The sequence below is a fragment of the Leuciscus leuciscus genome (genome assembly GCF_965113295.1).
Source record: "Leuciscus leuciscus genome assembly, chromosome: 7".
Lineage (NCBI taxonomy): Eukaryota > Metazoa > Chordata > Actinopteri > Cypriniformes > Leuciscidae > Leuciscus > Leuciscus leuciscus.
In genome coordinates, this window is record NC_138731.1 from 12,522,650 (window position 1) to 12,543,171 (window position 20,522).

Here is a 20,522-nt window from a genome sequence, read left to right on the forward strand (position 1 = left end):
TGTTTTGGTGAATTGGTGGCAATATCTCATTAGTACATTTTCATATGATGACCTCATGCCCCACAGAGTTTTTTTTATTTTTTTTTTTTATCGTACATTTTCAAATTGTAGGAATCTGTACAAAATTACCATCTCATAAAACAATCGTTTTCTAATGAGATCAGGTTGCTATGGAAGCTCGTTTCCGCCATGGAATACAAAATATTGTAGATAATTGTAGCTATTAATCTCACAATTCTGACTTTTTTTTCTCCAAATTGGAAGATTTAAACTCACAATTGTGAGTTATAATGTCAGAATTGCAAGATAAAAACGTACAATTGTGACTATTCTGACTATAACTCGCAATTGCGACTTCATACCACGCAATTCTGAGAAAAAAGTCAGAATTGTGAGATAAAAAGTCGCAAAGTATTATTATTATTATTATTATTTTTCAGTGGCGGAAACTAGCTCCCATAGGTTGCCACTCTTCTGAAAATCTAGATACATAAAAAAACAAATTAATAATTATCATTAACAAGCTCTTTTGTGAAGTCAGTACAATTAATTGATTTATCTTTAGGCTTTTTACAAAGTGATTTTATTGGTTATGTCATGGCGTAGCTCATCCATTATGATTTTACAGCTGGAACTATCAGTTTATAAACACACCTTGAAAAAGCCAAGAATGGAAGCCTGTGAGAGGTTGAAGGCGGCTCTCTAAATATAGCTGACATTGAGGCATGAGCTGAAATGCTATTGTTATTCACGCAATGTCATATTGAAGCCTCTTTGCTGTGTGGAGTTAATGGGCCTTGACCAAACGCAGAGGGAGAGGACACATGCAGAACATTTTATAAAAGAAGAGAGAGCATGTATTTACCCACACTGACACTTAACTTCACTGCCCTAGAGGATAAATCTCAGATGGGAAATGGGGCAAGGTTAAATTGAGCCTGTGTGTGTGTGTGTGTGTGTGTGTGTGTGTGTGTGTGTGTGTGTGTGTGTGTGTGTGTGTGTGTGTGTGTGTGTGTGTGTCTAAATCAAAAATGTCACACACACACCTCACAAAATACATTTTACCCACTATGCCTTTCGCCATTGGTGTCAATCATCTGGTAAAGGGCAAAAGAGCGTTCAGAACCAGTCAATCATCTTCCAATTCCTCCCACTTTATGGAATACTGGAAGTCTCCCAGGATACAGCAGCAGTCTTTCCCTATCAAGACCTGATGGGATTGTCAAAGTCTGTTGTGTCAGAAAATGCCAGTCCAGACCGTCAAACTCTTGAATTATTTGTTGCGAGTTGAGTCTTTCCGTAAAATTGCTTTTGGTGTCAGGATGTGATGATTAGTTTTATATCTGTGAAAATATCTGTATCGTTGTCTTGTAGAATTTGCACTTGAGCACTGTTGACATGTTTTTCCAATTTAGTTAAAGATGTTGGAGCTGTCTGACTGAGAATATGAGGGAGAGTCTACAAGAAATACATGGGTCACAACCTTGAATACAGGCCTTTATCCCTAACAGAAGAAACCTGCCGTCCACTGTGAGAGGAGAAATCCCTCAGAAAGCTCAGAAGATCAACTCTGACAACAAGCCTACTTCACAAAAACATTTAACAAAGTAGTGTTCCTGTAGCTCAAACAGGTGAGCTTAATGGGTTTGAAATGGTATAAATTCAGCTCATGCACTGCACTTTTTGATTTCTGTTTAATAAACAGGGCCTGCCAACCAAATGCGGGTGTATTTCATAATGAGTCACTCCTACTAGCCACTTTGGCGGGATGAATTTTATATATAATATCCCAGTCAACACATGAGATCATGCGATGATCACAGTGACGTCACACTATTCTCATTCTAAAATTCTCCTTTCACTGCGTCTATGAAGTGGAGCAGGACAATGTCCCACCATTCCTTGTTTCAGATACTCATCCACAGACGACTGGTTTTGGACGCGGGGAGGGGCGTTTTTACTGAGTGATAAATATATAAGCAGCACAGCACAACGACATTGACTCCAAATTATGACCAGAAATGGATAAATATGTCTGCTGTTTAAAACAAATAAAGAACCAATGTAGGAGAATGGTTATTATGCACAAACAGCAGGAAACTCTGTATATTCATGCAATGTGCGCATGTCAAAAAATCTATTCTGATTTGAAGCTTGTGATATATAAACATGCACATCAACCCAATCATGTTTAGTGTTCATGTAAACACAACGTTCGGATTCATCAATCGGAATTTATTCAGCCCGACTGAAACAAAAGTTGTGCATGTAAACGTAGCCAGTGTGAGCAATTTGTGAGCTCATTGTGAATTCAAATGTTGAGCAGGCTGAGAGGAGGCAGTTCAAATATCGTTCACCGGGAGGACATTATACTTCCTCTTTCTCAACACTGGAAAAACGTGGATCCTGCAGGATTTGTTAGCTAATCATTTGTGCTGTACAGTTGTGTTCTGGACTCTGGCGAGTAGTCTCTTTAATTGCTATATAATATAATGCAAATATGCACTGTGGCCAGCCAGGTACATGTAAACCAGCCATCTTGCCAGCTAAGGTGTGGAATCACCTGGCTTCAGTAATCACACTAAATAATGTCAAAATGCCAGTCTTGGCAAGTATTCATGTGAATGCAGTCAGTTATGTTTTAAGTGAAACATAAACAGTTAAAAAAGAAAATGCATGAGTAACAGTATAATAAATCCGTGCGTCAGGTCTTAAAGTGACAGCAGCCTAATATACCTGCTACCAAATTATGAGATAATGTTATAAAATATCTTTGTGACAGTTTTTTTTTTCCTTGTGGTATCGATACTAATATTGTGGCCACTGAAAAAGTTAACGTCAAGCCCCGATTATAAAGTATATTGTTCTGGTTTGAGAAACCAGTAGTTCTGATCAGTAGTTCTGATTCTAAACAGCTGAATGAAACCATATAATATATGATTGCTGAAATTTGATCAAGGAACACGATTCTCAGGTCAGTGCACAGTAATCTCCACACCAGAGCAACCATCCACAACACCTCACCATTGTGGCAGCACGTTTTGCAACACATTTTCTTCATAACTGTAAAAATCACTGACTACAATTGGTCGAACATGACCAAATGTGACAATGATATATTCAGCAAACAATGCAGTTAGTGGTTCGTTCATCTAAGCACTTTTGTAACGGAACACCAACATCCAACATTTTGTGCTTTAATAAAATAAAGCTTACTCTAAATCATTCAGCACTGAACAACATGGTTTCAAGCTGTTTTGTGTGTGTGTGTGTGTGTGTGTGTGTGTGTGTGTGTGTGTGTGTGTGTGTGTGTGTGTGTGTGTGTGTGTGTGTGTGTGTGTGTGTGTGTGTGTGTGTGTGTGTGTGTGTGTGTGTGTGTGTGTGTGTGTGTGTGTGTGTGTGTGTGTGTGTGTGACATCATTGTCAGGGCAATGGTTTGCATAATCACAGTCCTCTCCTCCATTACTGAAGATCAAACCCTGTTGTGACAGTCCTGCTCTGAGATCAGGAACTGGCTCCATTGTGACACTCTCCCTCCAGCACACACGTGTTCTCTGTGAAACTCAGTCTGCTGCCCATCTGTTGGCCGAGCGGCTGCCAGACAAGCAGGCACTGATCTGAGGGCAGCTCGACTCTGAGGCTGAGATCATATAGCAGTGAACAGAGAGTGCTGGCCTTTATGTTACCACTAAAGGCTTTAAATATATTATTCTATTTCTATATCTACATAAATACATCTAAAATGATCATCTTTTAAAAAAACAGTTTGGATTCAAAACAGTCCCTCATTGTCTGTGAGACAAGGTTTTCTGAGGAATTTAAAAGCAGAAATGTGTGTCATATTTTTCATAGCACTTATTAATTCTTACGAACAAAAATGCTGTTGAAAGAGCTCAAGATTTGTTTTGAACCTGGAGCATTAAACAGGGATTCTTTGCTAACATGTTTTGTCAGCCGAACCTCTTTGAAGTACACCTTGAAAATTTCAGTTAATCTTTCTAGAATTTAATAACACATTTGCATAATCATGGTTTTTGATGTTGGGTAATGGTAATTTATTTGTTTTACATTTGCATGACTTGATTACTTAAATTAATTGATTTAATTAGCCTTTTTTATAGCTTTTCATGAACTCCCAGACCCCCTGCAGCTCCCGTATGAACCCCCAGGTGTTGGCGCACCCCAGTTTTGGCATTTAGCTTCATAGGGTACGTTTATAAGACAATGATGTACTAAAACGGAAAGGTTTTTTGTTGTCAGGAAACAATGTTGTCAAAACGATCCCTTTTCACCAGGATCCGCGAAAATGACTAAAAACGCTGTATTCTGCTGCCAGGCCAGTAGTTGGCGATGTGACTTTGTAAAGAAACACAACGCGCCTATATACGCATGTGCATGACGTCATCGTTTACACAAATTCCCCTTAACCTGGTGCGACGTGTCTTGAATATGAATATAAATGCAGGTTCTTTTCACTTATCAAGGGCCAAATATATATTGCCAATAAAATTTGACCGTTTTTCCATAAACAAACTAATAAATGTAATGTTTAACTGACTGTGAATAGTGCTTATTCCACAGCTAGCCATATTTAACCATTTCCATGGCATTTAACTGAATACATTTATGCTGATTCTAAGCAATTCAAATAAATGCATTTTGAAAACAGGATGATTTTTTTATTGCAAAAAATCATGCTTGTTTGATTAATGTGCGACTGACAAATATGCATCACATTAGTTTGTTTACGTTAAAACTCTGTGAATGGAGAAATGGATGGACATTTTATGACAGAATTTTCCTCTTTGGGTGAACAATTCAATTAAGTGACTATAACCCCGTAAGAAACGGTAAAAGTAGAAATCATTTTAAAACAGAAATCTGTAGTGTTTGTAGACAACATATGAAAACATCAACTGCAACATCCTGGCCTCATTCCAGCTGGAGCATTGAAACTGTTACAGTAATTACTGAGAGTGGCCAGGTGGTTAAATGCTTGTTCGCAGCTTCCTTACGACAGACGAGACTCTCTTGATCTCTCCAGCAGCCCTAGCCATCCCCGGAGACAAACGTGGGAGTTAAATGACTGCAACAAGACAGCAGGTGTTGCTTTATTTAAAAGAGACACGGATCTCTAAAAATAATCAGAGGGGAATCCTGGGCTGTTTCACATATACTGAGTTATCACACATCCATATCAAAGTGAAAGCCACTGCGTTTGTAGCATTTGGTTGTATGATTCTCTGCCAGTGCTGTGTTGCACAGGTGGGTCTCTGAGAGGGGTCTGCTACTGGATTGCTGTAGGACAGATTTATTGAGAAACATCTGTTTAGTATATCCTCCACTGCATCCGCAAGGTGTTCATACTGAGATTTGAGACAAATTTTGCGTCTCACAGGGAGACCCACTCTCAAGAGAGATGCGAGCATAAAACAGAGAAAGAAAAATACTTACATATTCCCTAAACGATACCTGGGTATTCATTTAATGTTTAAACTGCTTCCACAGTACCATCACAAGAAGAAAATAACCGGCTCATTAAAAAAAAAGTGCCCGGATGTCAAATGTTGAATTTTCTGTCAAATTTGAACCACTGAATTTGTAAAGCGAAATAAAATGGACCGAAAATTGCCTGTCGAATTTTTTTTGTATTATTTAATTTTTAATAATGTAAACGTGTGAAATATTTTGAATTGAAATATTCACAGCTTAAATATACAACCATGTTGAATTTCAGCCCATAAAAATGCAAACCCTATAATGCAAGCAGGGTTAATGCAATGCATAGAATTTTTCAAGTAGTGCAGTTCAACAAGATTTTTTGTTTCAAAAACATTTGTCATTATTTTACTTCCATAGGTTAGGAGGCGTGGCAAGGGGACGCAGCGTCTTGTTCCCTTCTCAGGAAAAAATAAAATGATTACATTCATAACCAGAGATGTTTCCTTTCGCTGCGTCGAATGACGACACTCTCGAAATGCACACTGGGCAATTCCACGCAAAACTGTCACATCCATAACGCCAACACAATGCCATGGTATTTAGTTGGCGTTATGGATGTGACAGTTTTGCGTGGAATTGCCCCACTGCGCCACACTGACTAATGCCTGCCCTGGTGTGAAACCTGTCCGGGCAGAACTCAGACAAGAGTACTCAAGAGACGAAGGAAGTACGGTCCAAACTGTAAAATCTCATAAATGTGTGTGGGTAGGCCTAACCCGCAGCATCACAGACCTCTTGTACCCCTTTTCCACCAAGGCAGAGCTGGTGCTGGTTCGGAGCCAGAGCCTTGTTTCAAATCGGTTCTTTGTTTTTCCACCGCCAAAGCACCAGCTCCGAACCAGTAAAACTGGTTCTTAAGTAGCACCAAATCATTGCAGGGTCTAGAACGGAGCCAAGAAAGAACCGCTTGCGTCAGAGGCTGGGGGCAGGGTTACCGTGGCCAACAAGACTGAAGAGAAACTTGTGACCGCCATTTTTAAATAGCAGCTAGTCGAGCTAATAGCAGCTCGATTATAATATCCGTCTATGTAAGTTACGGCGAGCTGCACGAACGCGTTGGATTCGCCGTGTTTGGATGCCGATTTATTTTCGCAAACCCATGAGCATCCATAGTAACGCAACGTCTATTATTGTTGATGCCTTGTTCGAGATGCATCGGAGCAGCATGGACCGATCAGAGCTGCGGGAGTGTTTGGAGATGATACGACTCCTTGTGCTTTTTGATCGCTTTCGCAGTGCTTTGATTTCATGTGCTGATCGTTCTGCGAGAAGCCGATGCATCTCGAACAAGTCTGGTGTGTTTGTGTTTGGCGCTGCCGCACTAGCGTTGCTGGGCAACATGATACGTATGCAGTGACGTAAGATATAGCTCTGTTGTGGCTCTCTGGCCGGTGGAAACGCAAACCGGTTCTTAGTAAGCTCGTCAGTCGAACCAACTCCGAACTGGCAATAGCTCTAGCTCTGAACCAGCACCCGGTTCTTGTTGGTGGAAAAGGGGTATTGGAGAAAGATCCACGAAGACTCCTCGTATAGTGTGCCCTGATCAGCAGTGGCGAAGGCATACCACGCACCTCATACACTGTCGAGATTGCCTCGACAATCCATTTGCTGGTGGTCTGCTTTGACGCTAGGGATCCCTTCTTGGGAGACCCAAAGAACACTAACAGCTGGTCACACTTCCCCCATGGGGAGGACCTATGCACATAGGCCTCAAGAGCCCTAACCGGGCACACAAGGTGTAGCTTCTGTAGATGCGCCGACACATGCGGTGGAGGGTGATGGAAGGCCTGGAGAACAATAGATCGTGCCACATTAGTTGGCACCTTGCACATAACCCGGTCTAGGGAGGAGAAAGGCTTTAGTTCTCCCTGGAGTGAACTCCGAACTCTCTTGAGGGACGTTATTGCCAACAGGAAGCAACAAAGCCACCTTTAATGTAAGAAACTTCTCTGACACATATTTTTAGTATAATAGACTTCTGTGTTCATAATGAGAACAATGTAATTAGATGGTAAAACCATTTATTCCTTCACTATAGCAAGTGTTTGTTTTTTTTTAGTTGATGTTGTTCATGCACAATTGTAGTGTAAATTGTGGGTTGTTTGTGGTTGACGTACTCAAATTAAGAAAATGAAAAAATGTCTATTCAGACTAGGGTTTGAAATTCTGGAATCGAATACTTGCGGTCAGGAATCGGATACCTGTTTTAATTTTGATTCCTCTTATCGATTCCTTTGTGTACATTTTAATATGAATTTAAACCATTCAAGACCAAGACGACTCGCTCGCTGTTTTCTGTGCTGTGCACACATCCAAAGCGCGCTCACAGAAAAAAACGATTTTAATGTGATTTTAACCCATTCAAGCGTGAGACGATCCGCTGTTTTCAGTGCTGCAGGCATGTGGAATTATTTGGGATCCGTGCAACTCTTAAAGTGACAGAAGCCTAATTTTCCTTCTGCCGTCTCTGTAATAACACTAATCAAACAACAAAAGACAAAGAGAAAATTCACTCAATTCTTGTACATTCTTACATAACTTTTATAACTATATTTGTAATGTATATTTTATTTATAAAGTGCAGTGTTATTTTACATTTGATTACAGTTTCTGTACCTGAATTCCTGAAAATCTTAAAACACTGTTCATTTCAATCACATCTTTGTTCAGTTGTATCTATTTGTTGCGATTGCTAATTCTTTATTTGTTTTTATTTGCAACAAGACTAAATGTTTTTTTGTTTTGTTTTTACCCTATTGGAATCAAAATTAGGAATCGATAAGAATCGGAATCGGAATCAGAATCGTCAAAATTCAAACGATACCGACCCTAAATCAGACATTATTTTTTCTACATTTTCTCTCAGATCAGCTGTATCTACTGGATAGAGCTGATCTTATCTTTTAATACGTACATCAAAAGCGCACTCAATTGATCTAGTCTGTGTAATATTTGATTCCTTCAGCAGAAGATCCCTCAAATCCCCTTCCAAAAACACAATTCTAGAGTTGCCAATGAAAAATGCTGATGATGAACAGATGGACTTTGTGACAATCATTTTACTGTGCTTTCCACTGATGTTTTGAAATTAGAAATCATGATGCAGCTTTCATACTGTTGTAAGTTAAAAAACAAAGGGCAAAGGTCTGTCTGTCAGCTCATGGGAAACATCTGTCTTTAAGTCTCTTCCAAGACCATCAGTTGCACATTCATTGTAGTGTGGGGTAAGATCACAAACAATGTTCAAAGTCAACATTCTGCTTGCTTGTTGTCTGCTTTGTAATTATCTGTGAAGAATTGAGGGTTTTTTCTCTCTCTGTTGCCCCTCATTGTCTTTCAGCTCTGTGTTAATTACAGCCTTTTGACACTGAGACCACAGTTTATGACAATGATTACTGACAGTGATTATCATAACAATAACTGTAGTAATTATGCTATTCTAGTAAAAAAAAAAAAAGAAAAAAAAAAGATTACTATATTAAAACATGGTGAAGAGCTATACAGAAGATGCAGAGTAAGCAGGTGAGACATCATTTAATTTAGATAAACAATCTCTCTCACTTTTTACAGTTTTCTCTATATAAATAATGAATGAGACATTTTAAATGTCTCAGGTCATGAGTGAGTTCAGGTTGGTCAAGCTGCATTTCCACAGTAATAAACTCATTTAAATAGTAATGAACCTTGGCAACAGAAGCAGTGTGGGGGTGAGCAGACCCACTGAGAGTCGTTTAAAACTTTCATACTCATATATGAAACACACAGAGGAACACAGAATGTCCATTAACCCCCTAATAGGCACCTTTCAAAGTCTCGTCCTCTGTATCTGTTTGGAATGACAGAGAGGAGGTGGAGGGGAACCGTGTTGATGTGAGTCAGTGTGGGAGTAATATCACCAACTGTCATCTTTACTGAAGTGAGATTATAAATTATGCTCAAACAGAGGAATGTTGTGAAAGCTGAGAGTGACTGAAGTGCACGTGATGAGAAAAAACCCAGAAACGCCAATCTAATGACAGCACTGACAGATTTCCCAAGAGAGCCTTAACTCTTAACATCGGCTCTGACCTGAACAGCCAAGACCTGAACAAGAGACACTGAGAGAGAGAGAGAGAGAGAGAGAGAGAGAGAGAGAGAGAGAGAGAGAGAGAGGGGTAAGTGAGGACACAGATTGGACCACCGTTTCAAACCTCTCAAAATTGAGTTAAACGGTTTCCAGCGGCCATGTAAACACAGCTTATGAAAAACCACTTGGGAAAAGGGGAAGGCGTCAACCAGAGGTGTTGCTGGGAAATTAGCACGTTGTTGATTTGGGTTTTAAATGTGTTAAATGCTGACATATTCTTCCACACATCGGGCTGTTTCCCTTTGTGAGGTCTGTGTCGTCTACTGAGAAATGAGCATGTGTGTGTTTGTGTTTCTAACCTAGCCATACATTGGGCAATAATGCTGAAAAATGCCCCAAGAGGTTAACTCAATCCTTAATTAAAACATCAAATAACAATAAATGTTTAAAACAATAAATGTTTGCCATAGATTGCTCACAGTACGTCCAGTAACTGTCTAATGCAAATCACACAAAAATGGAAAAGTAATAATAATTATTATTATTATTTCACAGCGGTCTTTCCAGATTTTTTAAGTAACCACAAAACAAACTCTTTGATCACTTTACATGTCAGTCAGGCAACCTTTCCTGTTGAAATGACCTGTTCTTGGCCAGAATAAACTGTAAAGTGAACCAGACTTTATCCTAATTGTAAAAAAAAAAATTATATTAGTCAATGCCTGTGAAAAAGTAGTGTACTTAATTGTACTGACTGTGCACTGTGTACTTCAAATCTTAAAAGTAAAAAAATAAATTAAAAAAACTGTACTGTACAAAACCTGTATTATCTTGCAGATAATATTAATTAAATAAAAGGCCACTTAAATAGAGAGAGTACACTTTCAAGACTGTTTTAATACACTTAAGTACACTTTTAAAAAGTACTTTACTACTTTAAAGTATATTTTCAAGTATAGTAGTATAGTTTCGTCATTAATGAATAACTACAGAGGAACAAATGAGTAATGCAATATTAACACTCTAGCAACTATTAACAAACAAAAAAACTTTGATTAATAAATTAGTAAGTAATAGCACTCAGTTGAATGTGGTAGTTCACTATTAGCTAATCGATAACAACTCTTTTTTTTTTCATATCTCCCAGAGGACTACTAAGAACAACTATATACATGTTCATTATTAATGTGATAATGCATACATAAGTATAATTAATTCTAAAGTTAAGACCATGGTAACCCACTAGTAATGACTCAAGTATTACCAAATCCATCATAAGCAGTTACAAAAACCTCAAAAGCTTACAATGACTTCAATCATTACTAGACAGTTATCATGATCTTCACTTTAGAATTAATAATACATCATTCATATTAATTATGAACCTGTATATGTTGGGTTTCTATGTTTTATGGGGACATTCCATAGACATATTGCTTTTTAAACGGCATCTTCTCTCCCCTAACCCAACCCTCACAGAAAACTTTCTGCAATTTTACATTTTCAAAAAAACATAATTATGTATGATTTATAGCAGAATAAAAAAGCTGAACCAAGAACCTATAAGCTGTTTTCCTCGTTGGAAACCAACAAAATACAACTTAGAAATCCTACAGCCAAACCCTGGAAACTTCCACTAGCATCATACCAGTGGGTTTTACACAGGAAAGCACAACTGACATTTTATACAGAATCGTGTTAGTTTCAAGAATCTTAATTAGACAGTTTCACACTTGTCACAGTCAAGAACTTGCCAGCCTATTAGAGATTCAACAATGCGCTTGAGTGTGCTGAATGTGCATGTCTTGTGGAAGTGTATTGCCTTGTCATCACAGAGAAGGGAATGCCTTCATGGATTATTAATTCATTCGACCCAACATTTCCATCTTCTTTCTCCCTGTCTGTCTCTGTCTCTCTCTCTCTCTCTCTCTCTCTCTCTCTCTCTCTCTCTCTCTCTCTCTCTCTCTCTCTCTCTCTCTCTCTCTCTCTCTCTCTCTCTCTCTCTCTCTCTCTCTCTCTCTCTCTCTCTCTCTCTCTCTCTCTCTCTCTCTCTCTCTCTCTCTCTCTCTCTCTCTCTCTCTCTCTCTCTCTCTCTCTCTCTCATGGGCGGTGGTGTTTGTTTTCTTTCACTCTGTGCTTCACGAGTCTGGGACAAAAATCTTTGACAGTGAGTTCAGTCTTCTGTTTGTGTTTTTATCCCAGTTATAAATCCTGGTGGAATATTACACATTTGTCTGGACTGATGCGGTGCGACATTTTTATAACAAGCTTTGCATCCAGTATTTAGAATATGAAAAATCATAAAAATGTAAATTATTTTTATTTTGTTAGTAATGATGATACACATTCCCTAATTGGGGAATACACAAACACACATAAATAATCTTTATTTTAGGCTTTTCTCAAAGTCAAATGATCATCAGCTCAGGGTGCATTTTATAACCCAAACTATTCAGCACAGAAAATACAGACTCAGACACCGAACATTCGTTTGTTTTCCCTAATAGTCACTTCTTTTCTCTCAGTAAACTACCGTAGTGAAGCTTTTCTTTAGAATGAGGTGTGGAGAAAGCAGGAATATTTCCGACTGCGTGCTCATTCCAGACACTGAAATCAATACCTCATCTGTCATCATCCCTCCATCACTGAGAGAGCAGAGAGAGACAGAGAGAGAAGGATATAGTGTCACTCACATATACACACATATAAAGACGTCTCTGACCAGCAGTCCTCCAGGAAACGTTTCATTTAACCCTCACGCTTACCCAAACGGATGCTGGCTCTGTTCCAGACGACAGTGAGCTGTCTACTGTCTACTGTACATGACAGAACACTGAGCGTCATGCAACCTCATGAAAGCAACTCTACATGAGTTTGACGTCAGCGTGACATTTGATGTTTTAAATATTGAAAAGTTAGATCGATTTTTTTTTTCCTGATAACTGTTTATCATTCAAAAGTAACAAAAATGTCTTTCAAATATATATATTTTTTAATGTATTATTATTACCATGAACTCATACAGCTATTTATATATATTTGAATTCAGCATTTTCTTTCCAGGATTTTTGTGTTGCGATCCACGCGTTTAGAATAACTGCCTGTCTCATGCTATCTAAGCACTTGTAAAAAAGATTTACACTTCAGGATAAAAAAAAAAATATCATCATATGCCTGCCTCCAGAGCAAGATATTGACAAATAATCTTACATCATCACACCATAGGCCCCGCCAACTGGCGTCTGCCGACAAGAGGACAAATGGAAAAGTAAATGGAAGCATAAAGGAACGTTAGCTTTGACCTTGTTTAACTCTCCGCCAGTTTTTATTTATTTATTTTTTTAAGTTCCCAACCACCACCAGCATTATTTATAATTTTCACAAAATTTTCATGGCCTGAGGATATTTTGTGCATGTGTAACGGTGGCTGTTTCAGAGGAACGAGAGTAGGATCCAGATGCAGCGAACATTTATTCAAACAAACATAATAAAAGTAAATCCAGGCAAAACTGATAAATCCAGACACGTGCACAGAAGGCAATCAAAAATGACAACAAGCACACAAGTAACATCCATTAAAGGACAACACCAGGGGTGTATTCAAGAAAGCAGGTTATGTGACATACCCGGGTAACTTTCAGGTTATGCAAGTAGCCATAGCAACCTCTGAACATAACCTGTTCCTGCTTTGTCTGTACATTTTATATGGATAATGTTTCAAAACACTTACTTACTCATGCGCAATAGCGAGTGGCCGTTATATGTATATATATATTAAGATTCAAAGTACACTACAAGTTCACATTAAATACAACTAATTGCACTTCTTTTTCAAAAGGGTCGTTAGATCACTAGTTTTGGGAACAGAGCTATCAAGCACTGTGCTTTGAAACTGGGATTTGATTAACAGTGTGGAAGAGGTTATAACTTAACACAATCCATAGCCCTATATTCTACACTCAGCATCTGTGTTTCTTCAGTGAACACAATGAACAAATAGAAGAACAAAGAAGCCCTTCCACTAATTAGACCCATGAATAATAGCAGAAAGGGAAATGCATGACACATCCTACAATCAGTTACAGGAAACATGCAGTGATAAACGGCATACAGTGGCCGTGAAATATCTAACTCAAGGTCTCTGGATTTTTCCCAGCACAAATATCACAACACATCACCATAGCATCCTCCTGCTGATGAACACAACCGGAAAAGGAGTAACGTAGCAGGTTCTTGTCCTGGATTAGGCTCTGTATTAAACACCAGAGTGACAGAAACAATGACACACTTCTAAACATTGTAAGCAGAACAAATGGTAACACTTCTTTTCAATGGTCCACTTTAGACATTCTATAAGAACTATAAGTAACTTTTGCAACAGGATGTCAACTAACTCTCATTAGAGTATTAGTAGAGTATTACACTGTCTGCTTAATATCTACTAAATCTTTATTTAGATGCTCCTCCAACAGACTGTAAGTAACTTCACAACTACATGTCAACTAACCCGAACACCTGTCCCTAACCTAACAGTCTACTAATACTCTAATGAGAGTTAGTTGACATGTTGACAAGTGTCTAAACTGGACAATCAAAATAAAGTGCAACCAAACCAATTAACATGACTAAGAAGAACAATGCTTTACTTTCATTGGAATTATGTAATCATATCATGGTTTATGGTGCCGATAGTTTTTGACACACAATTTTGATATTGAAGTAACAATGTAACTGTCTGGAGATTGTAAATATATCTATATAAACAACTTCTTTCAAGAATTTCATCCAGTTTTTGAGTAAAAAAAACTGGATGAAATTCTTCAAAAAAAACATTTTGGCACAAATAGTAAGTAGTTGTAAAAAGTTGTCTAATATGAACTTTACTAATAACAACTTTTTCTAATATAAAAAATGCGGAATAACCAACAAGCTGTTTATATATATATATATATATATATATATATATATATATATATATATATATATATATATATACATATATTTAATATATGTTCATAATATGACAGGAAAACCATGAAACAGAGATGATCTCTTTTTGCCTGCATGACTGTGTCAAGACCATTCAGTTTTCCACAAAAATATCAGATATGTTGAGCTTTTTATGAAAAGGTCAAATTGAGTAACTAAAAAAAAAAAAAAAAAAAAGGTAATCATGACTTAATGAAATAATGATTAAGCTTTATACACTCATTTACAAGTTGTGCATATTTAAGGTACAAGAAAATGATGTTAGTACTTTTTAATTGATGTTTCCATCGCTGTACATTTATAATTAAATCAACATTTTTTTTATTTTTATGTATGAGACCAACATGAATACTGTCTTTCATTTTTAAGATGTTGCCATGTGTGTTTTATAGTAGATTTCTCAGATTTAAGACATCCATAATACATAGTTTTGCACACTGAAATTATCTTTCCCAAATAATAGCACAGACCAACAAAACGGCATGATCACAATTTTGATGTAGCCACTGACCTAGTAGTTTGATCCGTTTTCCAGAAACTCTGTTTTGAATGCCCGTTGAATTTGAAATTGACCCCATTAAATCCATTTCAGCAGTGAAGAGAGCAAGCTAGTGCCATTACACGTAAACAAGCCCCGCCTACTCTGCTCATTTACATTCAGACCGCAACCCTGCCATTCACTGTCACTCATTACCAAGGTAACAGCTCATTTGCATAACAGCATGCTAGTACTAAAGCACCAAACCTCAGAAAAAAAACAACAAAATATTATCTCAAGGTAAATATATATCAAGAGAGAACAAACATATTTCTGACTTGTAATCTCATATGTGGAAATAAAGAGTTTGATATAATCTCCACAGAACAGCATAGGAGGGAATCACATTTTTGTTGTTGTCAGCAAATGTATGTCACAGGTGTGTGTTATTTCTACATTTTGCTATGTAGAATTGCTGAGGAAGAAATCTCAATCTGCCCCAGCTGTAAGTATGTCTGTAGACCACAGCTGTGACCAGTGTTTCCTGGATAGTTTGACCCCACATTAGCCAAACAAAACCAGACTGTACCAGGTGAGGCCACACACACACACACACACACACACACACACACACACACACACTGCTTTACACACGTATAATGTTACTGTGTCATCAAATACGTATATTTATACTCTAAACAGTGTTGTATTCATTAATAATAATGTTACATGCAGAGTAGTTTAGAGATTTATTCTAGAAGTGAAATGTAATTCTATAGAGGATGAATGATAATTAAACATAAATATGACTGTGCTGGTAAGTTTAGCCATCACAAATGCCATATGTACAATATATCAAAGGAAGATAAACTGATCCTAGTATGCACTCAATGAGACGGGTGTCAGCATATACTTCAACAATATTATTCCACCGTTCACAACCCTGTCGAGCTGCATTCATTTAGCGCACATCACGCTGTGTAAAGACAGACTCTGAGAAACCCTGGAGAGATGTTTGCGTTAGCTCAGCTAGAAGATCCATACTGACCTCTCGAACCTCCAGAGCTGACTGAAGATGTCTGGATAAAATCCTCATACAGCACTTTCATTAAGAGCCTGACTGAACTACATATTATTTCTGCAAGTCGAGAGAAATGAAACGGATTACTGCTGAGATGCACAATAACCGTGTTGGCATAACCAACAAAAAGTTGATTCAGTCTTATGAATTTTTTTAGTTCAATAAAACCAGTACATTTAGATGATATCACATAAATATATAGAGTATATATGCATGGATTATACATTGTATAATTATTGTTGTCGATTAAGCATTAAAAACAAATTGTTAATAAAAAAAAAATCCTAATTTTCCTAATCTTTTAATATTATCATTTACGAGTACAATGAATGAATTGAGTACAATTCATCAATTAAGAATATCATAAATTACTATCAATTATTAAAGTATTTTATTTTAATTTTTTATACTACTAATAATAAGTATAATAAGTATATTTTTATTATTATTTCAGTTTAAACAATTCATTATACCATTATGGATTACATTAATGAAATAGGTTATTTTCAGATTAACGAGATTTGAATGTAAAAAAAAAAAAAAGAAAAGAAAAAAAGTCCTAAAATAAGCTTTATTGTCCTTATGGACTTATTTCTTTTCAGATTTTGTAAAAAATATATTTTCATTTGGGTATGACATATAATCTGGACATGTTCCTGACATTTTACTAACAACAATACAGGTTTATAACAACATGAGGGCATGCAAATGATGAATTTCTTATTTTTCATGTTGGTTTATGTTTTATGGGGACATTCCATAAACATATGGATTTTTATCCACTATCCCCTAAAACTAAACATCACAGAAAACATTATTAAAAAACACATGTTTTATGAGCTTTTTTCTTCATGTGGACCAAAAAATATAAACGGATTGCCATCTTTGTGGGGGTATTTTGTCCCCGTAATGTAGAGTATACCTGAACCAAACACACACACACACACACACACACACACACACACACACACACACACACACACACACACACACACACACACACACACACACACACACACACACACACACACACACACACACACACACACACACACACACACACACACACACACACACACACACACACACACACTTCTACAGAGCAGTCCATCACACATCATACACAAACACACAGACGTGCACGGTGAAAATTAGAGCTAACAGGAGTGCTGCTGCTTAAGTGCTGCTCGCTCTCCCTGCATCTGATTGAAACATAAATGATGGAGCTCTGTTGCTAAGAGACATAATCAAGATGAAATAGGCCAATTTATTCTATTACTGAAGCACAGAGGAGAAGAGAGAGAGAGAGAGAGAGAGAGAGAGAGAGAGAGAGAGAGAGAGAGAGAGAGAGAGAGAGAGAGAGAGAGAGAGAGAGAGAGGATAGAATACAGAGGAACAGACAGTGCTGGCTCCAGGATACTTTATCTGAAATATATTCCCCATTGCAAATATACAAAAAAAATGTAATTAAATATATTAAAAGTATATTAGCATAATGCTTTTCCTTATTTTCACAATACAACTTTTAACACACTTAAAATAATTGTACTTTAGTACATTCCATACAAATATATTTTAGAAAAATATACTTGAGGTGACATTTTTTAAAAGTGTAATTATTTGCACTTTACTTAAAAATATATTTTAGGTATATTTTTAACTTTGTGCTGGAAATGATCATTGTAATAATGCATTGAAGTATACTTTCAAAATACATTATAGTATACAAAAGTATATTTTACAATGTATAGCTAAGTAATATTTGTTTACTAATGTGCATTTGTTATTGAAGACAAAGTGTGCAATTTTTGGTATTTGGAAAAAGCCAAAGGTATTACTGAGCATTTACTTTTTACTCAATATAATACACTTATCGCATATTGTTTGTATGTTTCGAAGACACTGGTAATGAATTTGTAATGTACTTGGAACACAAATAAAGTACACTTTAATCACCAATCAAGCATGTAATTAGTCCCGCACAGACATATACTTAGAGTATACTAAGTATACTTGAAGTTGTTCCAATTTAGCACACAAAAGTACACTAAATACAATGAAAGTTATGCTTTACTACAATTTAATTACAACTAAAATATACTTAGTACAAAATTAGTTGTTCCAAAATAGCACACTTCAAGTTAACTAATCATAAACACACTTGAAGTACACTGAATAAGTCTGGTTGCAAGTATACTTAGCATATATATATATATTTTTTTTTTTCAACAGGGATTCGTTGCATCAATTACTTCAATACCCTGCATTTATTGCATTTTATTTATAAATTTTCCATTTTATCTTAAGGTCACATTGCAAAGTGTACACAGAACTAAGTACAGAATCAATTTTGCTTAACACCTTTATATATTACCTTATTGGCTCTTTGAACCAAAAACGGTTTATTGAAACTTGTCGACTTGCAGTCCCATAGACATTCTGTATAGGCTAGCCTATAGGCGTAGCTACGTATTTATTATGTCCATGTGAGGGCTTTAAAACGGCAGTAAGCTAAATTAAGGAATGCGCTTGTGCTTTTAAAAGAGCGTGGGTGTCGAGGCGTGTTTTCAAAAGTTGAACTTTTAACTTGACAAGGCGTTTTAAAACATGGCGTGAGAAACTGAAAAAGCAGTTGCAATAACGGTCAAACACCCTTGTTTAAAGGGGTCATATAATGGCACATGCACTTTTACAAGCTGATTGTACTGAAATGTGTGTTGGCAGTGCCTGTACACAACCATCATAAAATGATAAAAATCCATCCAGTGTTTTTTTTTTTAAATCATCTTATATGTTTCCCCCCATCTCAAATCAAGCTGTTCGATTTTGTGACGTAACAAAATCGACGCCCCTCCCACGATGGTTGATTGACAGGATCGTTTCAACACAGACCCGCCCTCGCGCCCTCGTGAGCGAGCTGTCAATCATAGCCCGCGCCGTTGATAGCTGGAACACTGTCTGAGTAGAATGGCGTCTAAGCGATTGTGGTGTTCTGTTCTTGGGTGTAATAAAGAACACAGCAGTCATATTGATGTTCCTAAATCCATACAGCTGAAGACGCAGTGGCTGAGTTTGTTTTCGAAGGGAATATTCCCCACGATCAACGTCAATGCTTTCATGTTTGCGCGAATCATTTCACACACCAGACTGCTTTACAAACGAGGGTCAGTAAAGCTGGTTATTTTGCTAAGAAGCTGCTCCTGAAAAAAGGATCAGTACCAACTATTCGTGTTCCTGCTGCACCTCCAGAAGAACTGAAGTGAGTGTAACGTTTTATTGACCTTTATATTAATCTTTGCAAATCGCTTGCACGCTGAATGCGGCTATTTTTACACTCAGGGTACATTACAGCATGTTTTCTATGTATGACGTTCTCAATATAATTCATAATCCCATGTTTATAATGAACAACGCGTTATGGTTATTGTGTTATTGTGTTACAAACGGTGTCCGCACAGAACAGAGGGGTGGGGTGAGCAAAGCTCATTATCATTTAAAGACCCATGCACTTAAACGGCGTGCTGAAAACAGAGCTGTTTTTGACCAGGTAAAATTAGTGTTTTCTTACAATACTAATGAGAATTTTTAATTAAAGTATATTACAAACTTTTAATTTAGACCCTAAAGAATCATATTAGCTTGTGCAAAAATGACATTATATGACCCCTTTAACGCATTAATCTATATGTTTAGATCTAAAACAACATTTTCTCTTTATTTTTTTCATCACTAGGAGCCTATCGCGCCTTTATCACACGTTCAAAAAGCTTAAGCAAATAGTAGCAGCCCCCAATCATGCAAAATTAATCAATGAGGCCCTTTTTTGAAAATATATTTTAAATAGGCCTATACGTTTATATATATATATAAGATTTATTTTTGTTAATAGGCTATATCTCCATTCATTACCTAGAGAGTAGCCAAAACACAACAGAAAATGTTACAACATTGTGTTCTTATTTTGTTTAATTAACGAAATGTCAATCTTTGTCTTTAACAGAAGATACAATATAATACAAAAATCTTCAAGATACAGCCTACAATCTTCACATGTATAACGGATTGTCACCTTATAAACAGTCCTTTGTGTGGTGGAATAAGCAATGCTATATAGAAATATATGGTTAGTATCTTAATGTAAATTTTATTGTATTATTTTATTAATTATGCTAACTCAACTAATTAAATGTGAAGTGCTGGATATTAATTACTAATGAAATAATGTCAAATATTAAATGTAGGCTATTGATTAGAGTTGCCATAGACTAAAGGATTTTTCTAGTATTCATTCATTTAAGCAATTAGGACTAATCGCACGTTTATATTCAATCCTGAGTGCATGTAGTATATTCCTATATTCCGCGCTCAAGCGCATGCATAAAACTTGCCGCAAAGTGGATCATTTT

General features: G+C 36.9%; 1 protein-coding gene across 7 annotated transcripts in view; it reads right to left on the bottom strand.

Annotated features, from left to right (window-relative positions):
- Nucleotides 1-20,522, bottom strand: part of kalrna (kalirin RhoGEF kinase a) — a 223,734-nt gene that overhangs the window by 162,296 nt on the left and 40,916 nt on the right. For 3 of the 7 annotated variants that reach the window (XM_082176020.1, XM_082176017.1, XM_082176016.1), the window contains exon 1: nucleotides 15,069-15,150. The exons of the other annotated variants lie outside the window; for them this stretch is intronic. In XM_082176020.1, the coding sequence (XP_082032146.1) occupies nucleotides 15,069-15,144 (76 nt within the window). In that variant the 5' untranslated portion in view covers nucleotides 15,145-15,150. Of the gene's footprint in view, nucleotides 1-15,068; nucleotides 15,151-20,522 lie in introns of those variants that run through there. 7 annotated transcript variants of the gene reach the window in all.